A 15,898-nucleotide genomic window follows, 5' to 3' on the forward strand; every position below is an offset into this window, starting at 1 on the left:
CAAATCCTTTCTTCAGGAATTATTTATAGACACTCCTTTTCAAATGCATCATTCATATACATGTTTAACCTTCCACTAACACTAGAATCTTAACACACTAAACAAAACTTTTATTTGTTCACCTTTTTCAGCATCTTGCTCAGCAGATCAGCAAAATGTCTTAACTTTGTAGTCTTATAAAAGCATATTCCCTGTAATGCACAGTTCTGTTGTATTTCATTAAATTAAAGTTTTAACAGTTTATCTTGCTCTTGGCTTCTAATGAACAAAAAAAATTGAATGCAGCTTTTTCTTGGAACACAACTAATTACATCTGTACAAGGTTGTAAAGCAAAAGGGCAAGGGGAATTCCACAGCAGAGATTACACAGATTATTTTCTATTCAAAATGCATGCATGTTCCTAAGGACAGAACAACACAAAATAAACTGGAGAGTAAAATTAAGGACACCTGTCAAGATAGCAAAAAAACCTAAACTGCAAAGAACCACCCCCACCTCCTCATATGCAACAGCAGGTCTACTGCTGGAAGTCTAGAAATAATGCTGTATTTTTTTTTTGTTCATAATGTAATAAACTGAGAGCAGATTTCAAATAGAAAAACATACATAAATAAATGCTTACACCAATGTCCAAACTAACTATCACATAGATCACATATCTCCAGTTCTATAAATGATGTTCCAAACACGAATTTAAAAAAGAAATTTACTTGCTAAATCAAAAAAATGTGCAAAAATGCAGTCAGGTTGGGAACTATTCTACAAGTACTTTTACAATATGCAACTATTTTAATTCTGCACCATTTCTATTTAAGAGAGAAAATCTTTTCCTCATACTGAAGGGGAAAAATAATCATCTGCAAGTTAAAGTATTAGAAAGTATTATTCACAAGTCCAAATAGAAAGTAGTTATCTGATGAGTTTTGGAAAATATTTTGGAATATGCAGGCTTATTTGACCCAATTCCCTTTGCTTCCTTTTAGGTTATGGATATTTTGCCAGAACTTAAGATTACATTTCAGTTTTATTTTTCCCAGTTCATGGCATTGCTAGTTTCTTTATTTATCGTCATAATTTAAGATACTCCTTGGGCTAAGCAAGGGTTGTAGTAAATAAATAAGAGTAGGAAAGAGAATATATAATACCTTCATAATTAAAGAAGATAATGAGCAGTTTCAGGTGGCAAAGACTTTTCCAATATTAGTATAATTTCACTATCTCTAACTACACTATCAACCTGTTAATTTATGCTGCAATTATATTTTTATCTGAAATATGTATCTGCAGTATTTCTTTACTCTTTTGAATGACTACTTCATTCTTCAGTATTATTCAGTTCACCGTGTCATCTGCAAGGGTCTTCAGCTTCCAGAGGCAGTGTAAAAACTGAAAGGGTTTCTTGCTTAATTTAAAAAATGAAAGGCCCAATAACTGATAAATAAATCAGGATTTGGATTTCTATCTCTGCAGCACTCTTGAAAGCTTGCATTCAAGACAGCCAGTCTCTCAATGGACCAGATAGATCTCACACTCTCAGGGCAATACTGTTCAGCTGATATGCTGATTTTTCTCAGTTTTCCCATTCTCACAAGGGGATATGCAGAGTGTGACCTTCATCAGCACCCCCTTCATCAAAATCGGTCTGGAGATCATAGGGAGAGCTGGCTGGCAGAGCTCAGAGGCTGATGGGGGGTCATAGAGCCCTAGGTTTACATGCCAGCAACTAAAAACACCTGTGTGTGTTTGTTTTCCCCAGTGAATTTAATCCTGAGTGTGTGTGTAGTTCACTAGCAAACTCACAGCTGGACAGCAGGAGAACTGCATCTGAAAAGACCCAAGCTCTGTGCTGATGGCTGCACAGGTCCAGGGTGCAAGCACAGGTATTGGGCTGAGAGCCTCTGCTAATATTTGAAGGGTCCTGAGCATGAGGACACTTGTGAAGGGTGCAAGCTCATGCATCTGTTTGACTGTGAACATAAGGAGGAGGATTAAAACCTGGTTACCTGTGGGTAGGCTGCAGGTGAATTGTGGAAGACTACATAGGGGTGGTACAAAGGTAGGGCTGTCGGCGGCTCTTTGTGTGGGCAGCTGCATCAGTATCCTCTTAACGCATGTGTGCACCTCTGGAATATATCCTGAGTGCAAATGGGAACTTCAGCAGTCACATCCATCAGACAGCGATGGACACACTTGGACCTGGCAGGGCTTCAAGAGTTGGGAAGGAGGAATCCCCAGGTCTTGGAGTCTACTGAATGCAGTGATTCTCTTATTATCTTTAACCATATTACATACATAGACATCAAATTTGTTTTCACAGTTTCCTTTAAATTCTGAAAAATAAATATAGACAGATGGTGCTATGTATTTGATGTACTATCATATCACAAATGAAAATAGAAAGGATGCATTGCTCATAGTTTGTCTATTACCTGAAAGAGTTTAAATTAAGCAGTTTGGTTAATTATCTAACTCAGCCCAAGGGCATTAGCCTCAAACTAGCTGTACAGGCAGACATAAGAAACCTGTAATATTCTCCCAGTATTTCCACTAATTTAATGACAGTAATTTAGACTTTTTTTCCCCCAATGTTTGAAAATGGCACCATTTTAAAAGAAGTGTAAATCTAACACAAATAAATTAAATCCACAGATGCTTTCTCCAAATAGCATTTTAAAATTTAAAGTGTTTGGTTTAATTTAAGCAGTTACTGTTGAAAATTAAAGACCATCTGAAGAAAATGCAATATGCACATCCATAAAGATATTTGCTTAAGTTTACTTAACGGCCAGTCTACAGCACAAAAAAAATGGGAAATTGAGGATATAAGCTTCTCCCATTCAGCCACCTGGGTTGTGCCTCTACCTACTCTGTAGTAACAGGTGCAGGAAGCTGCAGGAAAATGAGAACATCACCAGAAGGGGCTAGGGTAGTGTAACAGGCTAAATACCTGCATGAATCTTCTTACTGTCTCTAAAGGATAGCTATCACTTTGACATGGAAGACACCATTTAAATTTAGTGCATTTAATACCCAATCACATATGATCAGTATCACACGGTCAGTGAGTCCTTATAAAGACGGTAACAGAGTGTCCCCCACTGGGCTTTTAACTGGGACTGCTTACAAGTCTGAGTAAGAGGCTTGTTTTCTGTAAGGAGACATGAATAAAGCAGCAGCAGAGAATAGACTGCAGCCTGAATGTTCATCACATCAGCATTCAGTGGTGACAAATTCAGTGTTTGCTGTTACATTCCTAATAGTAATGCTCAGCTCACGCACTGCAAATTCACATGCTAGCTTACTTCACAGCAACTTATTAACATGTCCATGTATCACTAAGGTATAATAAACATATAAGATTAACACAGAATGACATTTCTTCTTATTTTGTTGCATATAGAAGCCATATTTGGCCTAAACCCCAGCTTCAGTTAAACTGACAACTCTCTTAGTAACCAATCCGGTTAACTCCATAGGCTCCAGATGCAGGAAATGAGAACTGAAGTTAAGAGTAATTAGAGTTCCCCTTCAATAACATTATAACTTGCAAGAGATGTTGGAACCAGAAGAAATTAAGTACAGTAAATTCACGAATACAAGCCGCACTGAGTATAAGCCGCATCGACTGGTGTTGGCAAACATTTTGCTTTTTGTCCATAAATAAGCCGCACCTGAGTATAAGCTGCTCTGTTGTTCGCAGCGAGGACCCGCGTGCAACAAAGTTGCCAAATAGTAACAGAACCGCAGCAGGGCGGGGTTTACTGGCTCGGCTCGGATTGTGCAGGCTCGGCCCGCCCGGGGCTGCCGACGGGGCCAGGCAGCCCAGCCCGGTGCTGCCGCTCGGCGCGGCCACTCGTGGCCGGCCACTGCCTCTGGGCTCGCTTGCCCTGGCCCGGCGCTGCCCCGTGGTGGCAGGCAGGGACGGAGCCACCCCAGCTCCCGTGGCGGTGGAGGCGGGTGGGGACGGAGCCCCCCGCCGCCTCCCCGAGCTGCGGCGATGACGGCACGGGGCCCCCGCCTTCCCCCCGAGCTGCTGCCATGGCGGCACGGGGCCCCCGCCGCCTCCCCGAGCCGCGGCAATGGTGGTGCGGGGCCCCTCCGTCTCTTCCCCGGGCTGCAGCAAAGGAGGGAAGGAGAGAGCTCTCCCGCCTCTCTCCCCGCCCCCCGTGCTGCCTGCAGGGAGCCAGGCTCCACCCGCGGCGCAACAGAGTAACAATTTGTAACAATCACGAAATGCCGGCTTTTACTAGCAGGTGCTCGGCTCGGCATCCTGGCTGGCACTTCTGAGGTTGTAAATGTCAGAAAATTATTCACATATTGGCCGCTCCTGAGTATTAGCCGCATTTCCAGTGTGGGAGCAAAATTTTAGTCAAAATGGTGCGGCTTGTATTCGTGAAACTACTGTAGTTTATTTTCTTTTGTTATTGCTCTTATAGTTGGTATTCTCATCTAACATGTTTGCAAATGTAAATTAAATTTTTTCAACATATTTTAATTTTTAAAGAAATTCCTTTTTTTCAGTACAAATCAATTTCCATCATTTTGAAATCCTTGCTTTTTAATCAACTTTCTGTTATATCTGCTTAGGAGGCTTCTCTAGAAAGCACTGTTACTACTTTTGAAAATAATCTAAATTCAAAGTTCTGATGCTCGCACCAATCCAACTACTCACCACGTGTAAACGAAAAGCAGACAAAGTCAACTGAAAGTTAATGTGAGAGGTTAGAAAACCCTTCCTGCCAGCTATTTTCCTTTCAGTCTTACAGAAACTGAAACCCCAAAGCAGAAGTATTGTAAATAACTTGTTCCTACTGAGCTATCACCTTAGCCCATAAGTAAAAATGCAATCTGTCAACATTTCTGTGGGCATTATAGCCCTGCCTTCTAGCAAGTGCCCCAGTGATCTGACAAATCCTGAGCTGAACCAATTCTGAAGCTGTCTGTCATAGGCACCATGCTGTAATAATACCTGCACACTATAAGCTTAAACCCAAATATTTAGCCATCATTTTTTTGCTCCTAGGTATAACGAACCCCTTTGCTGTTACACAGCATTAAGTATCCAGTTGTATAACAAAGCATTTGCATTGGAAAGGATGGGGATTTAGCAATTACCAGTAAGTCATTCACCCAGTAGTCATCTGTCACTAGAACTCTTCTTCAAGGGCTATGTAAAATGCATTAAATGTACAGTATATTCACGATTATAAGCCACGATTATAAAATTTTGGCCCCAACCCGGAAGTGCGGCTTACACTCAGGAGTGGCCAATATATGAACAAAGTTCGGAAATTTCCCAACCCGGAAGTGCGAGCCGCGGTGCCAAGCTGAGCTCGCGAATTGCGCATCTGCCAGTAAAACTCGCGATCGTGCGATTGTTACAAATTGGTTACTCTGTTGCGCGGTGGGGGGAGCAGGCTCCCGCCAGGACCATGGGGCAGCTCCAGGCCGGGGTGAGCCCAGTGGTGGTGGTGCAGGTGGTGAGCCGGGGTGAGCGAGCCTAGCGGCGGCAGCGCGGCTCCACCGGCAGCCTGGCTCTGCCGAGGGGTGGTACTGGGCAGCTCCGCCGAGCGGTAGCAGCGCCGGGCGGCCCCGCTGAGCGGCAGCGCCGAGCTGGGCCACCCGGCCCCATTGGGAGCCCCGAGTGGGGCTGAGCCTGCCTGGCCCTGAGCCGAGCCAGTAAACCCCGCTATCACATGATTCCTTTACTAATTCGTTACTTTATTGCCTGCGGATCCTCCCTGCGAATGAAAGTGCAGCTTATAATCCGGTGCAGATATATATGGACGAAGAATAAAACGTTGCCGACACCCGGAAGTGCGGTTTATAAGCAGGTGTGGCTTATAATCGTGAAATTACTGTAAATGAATATTTATATTAATTAACTCATAATCACTTCAAAGACATGACTATAGATTAATGACACACTACATAATGATTTGCCTCATCTCTACAGTTTGTTAAGAATCTGGAAGCAATGGTCACATCCTTTTTGATGAAATCATTATTACTAATTGACTGCTAAGTAACTTCACTGATTTTAACTTTTCAGGCATTTGTAACAGAAACATAGACTGGTTTGAATGAAAGTGCATGTCTTTGTAAACTCCAGTAGATTAACAAGTGATGAAGATGGTCTGCATATCTCAGGGCAGTGTCCCCAGCACATCATTCCCAGCAGTGAAACTGCAGAACATGCTATTTATACTGAGATCAAAAGGCCTGCACTCTGATAAATCAAACCCCAGTAGAAATGATTCACTGGACCCTGCACCCTCACATCAGAAGGATGTCGACAAAACTGCAGCATATCACATACACCATTCCTTTTCTCCCAGCCCAAAAAGAACACAGACCATATTTTGAGCATATATTTAAACAAGGCAAACCAGACAAGACACAGTAACATAGCCTAAGATCCAGCAACATGGCCTAAGATCTATGGAGGCTAAGACAGAAATATTCTGAGGCACAGAAAAACCTCATAACAACTGCTGATCCCCACAAGGCCTGAAAGACCTTTACAAAAGCTTTACATCACCATTCAAAAACCCTGGATATGTGAAGAGGACTAGGGGGGCCAATGTACCTTTGGTTAAAACCCACAAAATTAGGGTGTGCCTAGGCTTCTAGTGCAAACAGCTCTGAGAAGGTATCAAAATACTCTATCAAGTATCAAGGTAGAAGGTATCAAGAATTTTCCACAAGGTTCTTTTTGCAAGTAGAGATGGATCCAGTTTACAGCCCTATGGGGCCACATGAAAGCTACAGAAAATTATGCTTCCCCATTCTTCCACAATCTTGCAACAGAAATTTCTTTTAAATATTCAAGTTTACCTATCAACTTGTTGGAAACAAAATTAAACAAAACAGCAACACTTCTAAAAAGATACAACTTCTATTCAACTCGTGTATATTTTTTCTTTAAAAAAATAAATGAAAATGCAAAGACAAAATATAACTGCTGAGAAAACTTAACCTAAATAATTCTTTCACTATATATTTTGTCTAATACTAAGAATCAACTGACAGTAATAGCATTAATTGGTCTGATTGCTAAGTTCACCTCACCACTGATGCTTTTATTACTTCAAACAGAGGTACTCACAACTAGAATGAAGGGTACAGAAATGGAAAATAAAGTCACCACTAGAAAGATGCTATACTGCAGCTATATCCCACAGTTCTTCAGTAGTGCATTTAGGTATGCATTTATGCCGATTTATTTTCTCTGTTTTACACCTCTCATGACTTAGTTGCAATACTGTACAGATTAAGAAAAAAAAATATCTAGAATTGAACCAAAAAAAGTCTGAGCAGAGAAAAAATTGTTGAAAGGAAGAAAGAAAACAAAGAAAGGAAAGCAACATTAGAAAGGTCAGAATGAAGAGTTACTTGTATCTAGGCAAATAAAGTGTTCCAAAATAATTCTCAGAAACTATCTGCAGAAAGTACTTTGCACAAGATAAGATGCATCAAACTAAAGGTCACAGTGAAGATGAAAAGGGCAGCTTTCTCAGAAGCTGGAAAAAGAAAAGTTATGCTTTGATTCTCTTTCCATTGTCTCAGCCTTTCCACTACAAAGGTATATAACAATCCAAATACAATGCTCTTTGGAATTACAGTAATTTCACGAATACAAGCCGCAGCAATTTGACAAAAATTTTGGTGGAAACCCGGAAGTGCGGCTAATAGTCGGGGGCGGCTAATATGTGAATAATTTTCTGACATTTACAACCCCAGATGTGCCAGCCAGGGCACCGAGCCAAGCACCTGCCAGTAAAAGCCGGCACTCCGCGATTGTTACAGTGTTACTGTGTTGCCCTGGCTCCCTGCAGGCAGCACGGGGGGCGGGGAGAGAGGCGGGAGAGCTCTCTTCTTCCCTCCTCTGCCGAAGCTCGGGGAGGACGGGGGGACGGGGGGCGGGGGGAGGGGCGCCGCCATTGCCGCAACCCGGGGAGGAGGGGGGGGGCCACGCCGTCATTGCCGCGGCCCAGGGAGGTGGGGGGGGGGCCGCGCCGTCATTGCCGCGGCCCGGGGAGGACGGGGGGTTGTGCGCCGCCATTGCTGCGGCTCGGGGAGCCGACGGGAGCCCCACGCAGCCATTGCCGCAGCCCGGGGAGGGGGGGGGAAGTGCGTGCCGCCATTGCCGCGGTTCGCGGAGGAGGCGGGGTGCTCTGTCCACGCCCGCCGCCGGCGCCACGGGTGCGGGAAAGCTCCGTCCCTCTCCGCCGCCAGCACCACGAGCGCGGGAAAGCTCCGTCCCTGCCCGCCGCCGCTGCTGTAGGAGCGGGGGAAGCTCCGTCCCTGCCTGCCACCACGGGGCAGCGCCGACCCGGGGTGACCAAGCCCAGCGGCAGCGGCGGGTGGCCCCGAGCCCAGTGGCAGCGGCAGCTGGCCCCGAGCGGCAGCACCGGGCTGGGCCACCTGGCCCCGTCAGCAGCCCCTAGCGGGCCGAGCCTGCACAGCCTTCGTTGAGCCAGTAAACCCCGCCCTCCCGCGGTTCTGTTACTAATTGCACGTGGGTCCTCGCTGCGAACGACAGAGCGGCTTATATTCGGGTGCGGCTTATTTATGGACAAAAACCGAAATATTTGCCAACACCCAGAGATGCGGCTTATACTCAGTGCGGCTTGTATTCGTGAATTTACTGTACCTTCTCAGGGCAACATAAAAGCCTTGCCTGCCCCTAATACCAACCATAAGACTCAAGCCAGTAACAGTGTAGGGAACTTAAGACACAAGTCCTCTAGTGAATTGGGATGTTGTGTGGGAAGGTATCATCCTTCCTCTACTCATGCGTAGCAGGACACTACCTCTGCAAGGGGGTAATTCCTGCCTAAGTCTCAGCTACTCCATCTCATCTGTCCAGTGTTTCAGACCACGCATTTCTTTACTGTAACTTCTCAAATTTTTGCAAGTAGATGCACTGAAGAGGGATCTACAAGGGATACAACAGACACATTTTCTCATCACTCCAGGTTTGTGAAAGGAAATGCAGAATTACGGATTCTTGTTGTTCTCCCAAAATCAGTATTAGGTTTACAATTGCTGTTTGTCCTAATTTCAGCTGGGACAGCATTAATTTTTTACAGTAGCTGGGAGGGGGCAGGCCAGACCCTAATATTATTCAATACCATCTCAGGTCATTGCCAGAGGCAGGGAAAATGACTCCTCTCAGGAGAAGGGCATACTTTCTGGTCAGGGAGAAGAAAGTGGTTGGAAAGAACAAGTCTTCTACATAAATAGTTTCTTTGTCTTATACCTTTTCTTATGAATATTGTGGAAGTTACTGTTAATTTTCTTATCTCACTGTTGTTTCCAGTAAATTGTTCTTATCTCAACCAGTGATCGTTGCCTTTTGTGCTTCCAACAGGAGGCAGGCAGATGCTGAGTAAGCAGTGGGTCTGGTTTTAGAGGACTACTAAATTGGAGACTACCATCCTAAGACATGGCATTGTTGCCCTGGGAAAATTCCAGAAATATTACCAGAACACCTGAATATGCATTTGGAACCTTATTTGCTCAAAAAAAAAAAACCAAACCCAAACCCCAGCAAATAAATTTATGACTCATGATCAGCATAGAAAAATTAAAGGTTCTATAAATTTATATTTATTTTTATCCTCAGAGCCAAAGTGTCAGTTTGTAATGCTAAACTTGAATCATAAATATAATATCTTGTAAAATTCATTTAATAGTATGTTTCAGCCCCACCAAACTTCTGCAAAGTTAAACTTTTCACTGTATGTTTATTTTTAGTGATGAGGAGAATTTTATTCCCAAGAGATACTAATTCTGTGCATTGTTATTGCAAGAAAGTTGGAGAGGGACTTTTTACAAGGGCATGTAGTGACAGGACAAGGGAAGATGAATTCAAACTGAGAGTAAATTTAAATTAGATACTAAAAAGAAATTCTTTACTGTGGGGGTGAGTGAGGCACCGGAACAGGTTGCCCAGAGAAGTTGAATACGCCCAATCCCTAGAAGCGTTCAAGGCAGTTTAGAGGCTTTGAGCAACCTGATCCAGTGGAAGGTGTCCCTGCTCACAACAGGGGGATTGGAACTAGATGATCTTTACTGCCCCTTCCACCCCAAGCCATTCCATGATTCTATGAAACAGCCTCTAAAGAATCCTGTGATACATCACATTAGACTACAGTAATTTCACGATTACAAGCCGCACGGAGTATAAGCCGCATTTCCGGTGTGTCGGCAACGTTGATGTCTTTGTCAATAAAAAAGCCGCACCCGATTATTAGCCGCACTTTCGTTTGCGGTGAACTTTCACAAAGTCGTCATTTAGTAACAGAATCGCGGGATCACCGGGGCTTACTGGCAGGTGCCGACCTTGGAAACATTATTTCCAAGTGAAAAAAGACACAGACCATAGCTGCGGCAGCGTACCCTGCAAGTTTTATTTACAAGCCGAAAAAGACACGAACAATAGTGTGGTCATTTTGCGAGCATTCCCAACGGATCCGCGTTGCCTTTAAACAGCCACTCAGCCGCACAGGTACGGCCTGGCCCGGCCCCTCCCCTGATCCGTGTGAGCACAGCCCGGCCCGGCCCGGCCCGGCCCAGCCCGGCCCCTCCCCCGATCTGCATGAGCACAGCCTGGCCCTACCCGGCCCGGCCCCTCCCCTTATCCGCGCGAGTACGGCCAGCTGTGCAGCCGCACAAGGACAGCCAGCCATGCAGCCACACAAGACTGAAAACACATTAAAAAGTACAGAGAAATATTACACACTTTTATCAAACTGCCGAGGTAACTCGCCGAAGGAACTCACCTTGATAACACCCCCCGCCTCTCAGTAACGCTGCCATCCACAGGCAGGCAATAAGCTGTTCTCTGATTGGTTCATCGTCGGAACACCGGGAAACCATGGATTTCAAACCATTTTTGCTCGGGACAGGACCGGCATGGTACCAGGTAAGGGCAGATATCACATTTTTGTTAATATATTAGCCGCCCTGGAGTACTAGCCGCACTTCCGGGTTTCCACCAAAACTTTGGTCAAAATGGTGCAGCTTGTAATCATGAAATTACTGTACTTTTGATAAAATCAGCAGAAGCAGATGCTTAGGAATTTTTTTAAAAATCAACACAAAAACTGTTTCAAAGCAACGATATAAAATTGTCTTTTGAATAAATAATGCCTGAGTATTTGTATTTGCCTATTTTCTTATTACTGAATGTGTTGTTAAATTTACCAGGAGAATTTGTCCCATCAATCCATTTGCCCATCTCAGATGGTGTCATGATTCACTCAAAGACATAAGATGCTTTGGAGAGAATTTTTTGCTTTAAAGATGGGATTAGACAAGTATTTCACAATGATTGCAATGACAGCTGTATTCATCTCCCTCACGTACCAGATTCCAAGTCAGAAGTAGATTCTCAGTTTGCAAGCTAGAACATGCTCTGCTGGGTATTTACAGCCAACCCAAAACCTATCAGCGATGTCAAACAGGACAGAAATAGATCATCTTGCTTGGTTTTCCTAAATAGACCTGCATTTTTAAATCAAATAGAAATAGAACCCTTGAAGAAAAAATTCTCTTTTATCACCGTCACTATCAAAGCACAAAAACACTCAACCTTTTTTGAAAGAACCACTTCAAGAAAGGAATCGTGTTTGTATCTCTCTCTTGATGTTTTATCTCTCTTCTTACCTTGTCAGCAATACCTGCTTCTTCTTTTCATCCCAAAGTTTGGTTTTTTTTTTTTTACATCTATAAGGAGGTTCATCATGCCATTTCACATGCCACTAAGTACGTTTGTAAAGGTCAGTGCCTAACACAACACCACAAGCATGCATTAAAGCACGTCACCTTACAATAATCCACTTACCAGCTGGTTTGTAGAACAAAACCAGGAACAGAATCAAAATGAGGAAATACTTTCAGCCTTATTCTTTACTACTGAAGATTTTATTGACTGATAAGGATAGGGATCAGATTAAGTAGGAAACTGTTTTGAGAAAGTACCCTAAAAAGTGAGCTCTGTGACTTCAGACAGTGACAGGCAAAGATTCATTTCAGGAGATCTCAAGTTCAAGCAATCCTTCTGTGTTTTCAAACAATGTGCTCTTAAAGAGTAAATACTCAGCAAAAAAAGTATGAAGTAGACTTCTAATTAGGAATTAATAAAATAAGAATACTTACGCTGACCCCACCGGCCTGTTCTTGGATTCAAATAATTTGGATAAAGTCCATTAGGACGATCCATTTTTTGAAGTAACTTCCGAATGTGCATGACCTAAATTAAATAAAGAATCAGCTTCACCCTCTGCCCTCTGCACATAGTTAAATCCAATCTTCTTTCTTCTTTCATTTTTAGTACAAATTTTATTAATCTGAACCACAAGCCTTCTTGAGGGCTTTCCTCAGATTTATACATTTTTTGTTTTAAAGAACTGCTTACATAAACACGCTTAAAAATAATGATTTTAAATGTATTCTGAAACAGAAAAGAAAACCTGTGTTGTCATATATTTCTACTTGAAAAAGACATCTATTTGATAATAGAAATACAACCATGAAAATATTAACCTGCTACCAAGAATGGAAGCAGAATTTGTATAGAAAGTACTTCTCCTTTAATGCAATTTATGATAAGAAGTATGATAAAAATATTGATTTTTGAGACTCACCTTGTTGTAATATACAGGGTCCCCTGTCAAATAGCTGAGGTGGACAAATTCCATGTGTAGAGTACCAAACTCAGCAAGGATGCTGCTGCCAGCAGAAGCCCAGCCCCAGTTTCGACCAACACCACTGAATTCCAAGAGATATGCATAAAGAAAGGGAGAAACAACAGAAAATTCAGAATTACTGTGCACCGCACAACTACCACAGCCAATTAAGCAAGTAACAACAACACTTTAACCCACATTTAAGATTACAGAAGTTGTGATTTGATTGACGAATTGGTTCACTGGCTGGGTCTTTTTGGAATAAAGATACCATAACCTCATCAACAAAAAGTCCTATGCCTAAATAATGTAATACCATGATGCCACACAAATACGATGACTTAACACTGGGCTCAATCGTAGTTGTGCTTTCTTCACTGCATGTTCCTAAGAACAAGAATCAAGATAAGCTCTGAAGGTGGCAGCGTTTGCTATCTTGTCCTGCTGATCTGCTGCGTTCCCTTTACTTGTGTGGGATATGCTTCCCTATCTTTTATACATAGAAATATAGGATGTTTACTGTTGGCACAATACATTAGTTCCTCAGGTTTACCTAAAGAATCAGCAGAAAGTGTCACATACTTCCTACCTTTTGCACTCTAAGTGATACCATCTTGCTAAATCCTAAATTACCTCTGATTTAATCTAATCTGGGAGTTTTCATCACCTTTCAGGATTGGGTATTTTAATTTCTGTAGCTAACTATTTCTGAAGATTACTTCTACTTCCTCTTAAAAAGGATTTCAGTTATGAGTAAGTGTAGGCACAATCTAGATATACATCCCAATTCAGCTACTGTTTAAAGGATGTAGTGAAAATGTAAAGAATGCTTTGCGTCAAAAATGCTCTCTCAAAATCTGAGGGAAACCCTAGCACTGAGCAAGTAATACAACAGGTATTAGGCAAGGCAGTTGTCTTCCTTGAGGCAATGCAGACCATCTAAGTTCAGTCTGATCTGAACTAAAGGAGCCTCTCCACCTGCACATACCACAGTTGACTTCAGCACGTCAGACTTTATACCCAAGCTAAAATGTAAAATGAAATAATAACTTCAGAGTCCTATCACCTTCTCAAACACTAGGAATCTTCTAAAGATAACATACAACTCACACAGTACAGAAAATCCAGTAAGTTCATCCATGTCCTCCAAACAATTTTGTTTTTTAATAGATTTTGTAATGACTAAAGAAATAATTATTAAGCTCTAGAAATAACACACTCAGTGTGGTCCACTGGCAAATTTAATGCTCACTGCAGAATCATTTAAAAAACCCAGGATCAAAATTTATTGCAGCTAATTAGTTAGAACGTGCTGACCTCTATCAAAATTATTCTAACATGCCAGGAATGACAGACAATTTGTCTGCATTTTATACAGTTCCGCTACTAAGAAAAAACTTATGTACGCCATTATTAATTTTAAGTTGGAGGGAGGGGGAGGAACAAACTTCTCAAAAGAAAACTCATTACCTTTTCAGATTCACCATTGCCCACGGTATACCTGTAGGTGTGTTGAAGGCTGGAAGAAGTTTTCCTGCCAGTTGCACTGCTTTGATCTTGAAAACCTAAGATAGTAGGATCAATTGCTAATAGTTACAAAGTCTGATTTATCTCCAAGGACTGTAAAGACTGAAATTTCCTTGCCCCACCTACCTCTTTCTATTAAAGAAGCTTTACATTGTAAAATACATGTTAACTTATAATTTTTTACCACTTGTTCACTTTATAACTTTTGGTTAGATTTGAACATGAAAAGCAAACTTGTCATTTTGATTTCTTTCCTTCCAAGTTCTCCAGCAACAGTTCTTAGATTCCTATTACAGAAGAATATCAGGTCTCCTCCCACCTCCCTCCACCAGTATTAGGAATCTCAAGTGCTTTTAAAAACATTCTTTAAATCATACCTTGTATCTTTCAGTTAAAAACTAAGACAACTCTCCTACCCAAGTATTTTAACTTTTACAAACACTCAATCTCTTTTTAATGAGATTAGTGCAGACAGAATTCTTGTTCTTTTATGAGCAGTCTATGCAAAACCAGATATACAGTTTCCTCTAGTTTTTCCTTCATTGATAACGCATATGAAAAATAATTACAGGGTTAATCTTCCCACTCTAGTTTGGTCCCTCACAGAAATTACTGACAGGACAAAATCTCAGTCATTTCTGGTGTTATTTCTACATACTTTTAGAACATAAATCTGTAAGAGCCTTACTCAGAGCCCAATGTTTATTAGGCAGACAAGCAATTGGAAGAAAGTTCCTTCTAAGCCTACCTGCAGCTTGTTTTCCAAAGGCATATTTGGTATATCTCCATGGTATGAATCTGCTTTTACCAGTTAGTTGCTAGCAAACATTTTAATTAATGCATTCTCAGTATTCACTACATTTCTGGACAAGTATCTCCTTAATCTGAAGATAACATTTTTTACCAGTTTGATGCACCATACAAACCAGTTACAAAAAGAGCTTCCACATCCCAGAATAACTTACACAACACAGATATAGTATAGAAACACATCTCTTTGATGACCAGCAAAAGGACACAAAGAAATCTAATGAAGATGCATAAGGGCAATTTCAGAGAGGGAAAATGTTCTTCACTAAGAGACTGGTCACAGCACCAAGCCTGTCAGAGCTCAAGGAACATGTGGATGATGCTCTTAGCCATAGTTCAGTTTTAACTAGACCTGAGAGAAGCAGGGGGTTGAATTCCCCAATCCTTAAAGGTCCTTCTAACTTGAGATAGTCTACAATTCTATTGTCAACTACCTGATCAATAATTTGTAATCAAAACGAATAAAATCTTTAAGAAGTACTGCAGGGGTTGATTTGTAAAGTCCATGGGAAGAAACTGAAGAGATGCTCACTAGAGAAGCAAGCTGAAAAATAAGAAATCAAGAATATTCTTATTTTTCTTATAAAGGTGGGGAAAAAATCAATATCTTAATGTTTGAGGAGGTGACTAGTGAGACATGAAATAAACCAGAAAAAATATTAAAGATGACATCTAATTGTATTTGATGCAGTGGAGTATGGAGAGATAGAGAATCTGAAAGCAATGAGCCCAGATAAAGAACTTTTAAAGAGGTTCTCCATATGAACTGTAAGATGGGATATGTCTAAATTGAAAAAGGATATGCCTGAGAATATGATTTGATAGAACCATGAACCAACAGAGGCAATATGGCTTGAATGAT

At 41.8% G+C, this 15,898-nt stretch overlaps 1 protein-coding gene across 1 annotated transcript in view; it reads right to left on the reverse strand.

The window, feature by feature from the left end:
- The window catches only part of MAN1A2 (mannosidase alpha class 1A member 2), a 165,082-nt gene that overhangs the window by 48,175 nt on the left and 101,009 nt on the right, over positions 1-15,898 (reverse strand). The window contains exons 6-8 of the mRNA XM_033051198.2: positions 14,170-14,264; positions 12,658-12,781; positions 12,170-12,263 (exon numbers count right to left, since the gene is read on the reverse strand). Coding sequence (XP_032907089.1) covers positions 12,170-12,263; positions 12,658-12,781; positions 14,170-14,264 — 313 coding nt within the window. The remainder of the gene's footprint in view (positions 1-12,169; positions 12,264-12,657; positions 12,782-14,169; positions 14,265-15,898) is intronic.

The sequence above is a fragment of the Catharus ustulatus genome, chromosome 2, assembly GCF_009819885.2.
Source record: "Catharus ustulatus isolate bCatUst1 chromosome 2, bCatUst1.pri.v2, whole genome shotgun sequence".
Taxonomy (NCBI): domain Eukaryota; kingdom Metazoa; phylum Chordata; class Aves; order Passeriformes; family Turdidae; genus Catharus; species Catharus ustulatus.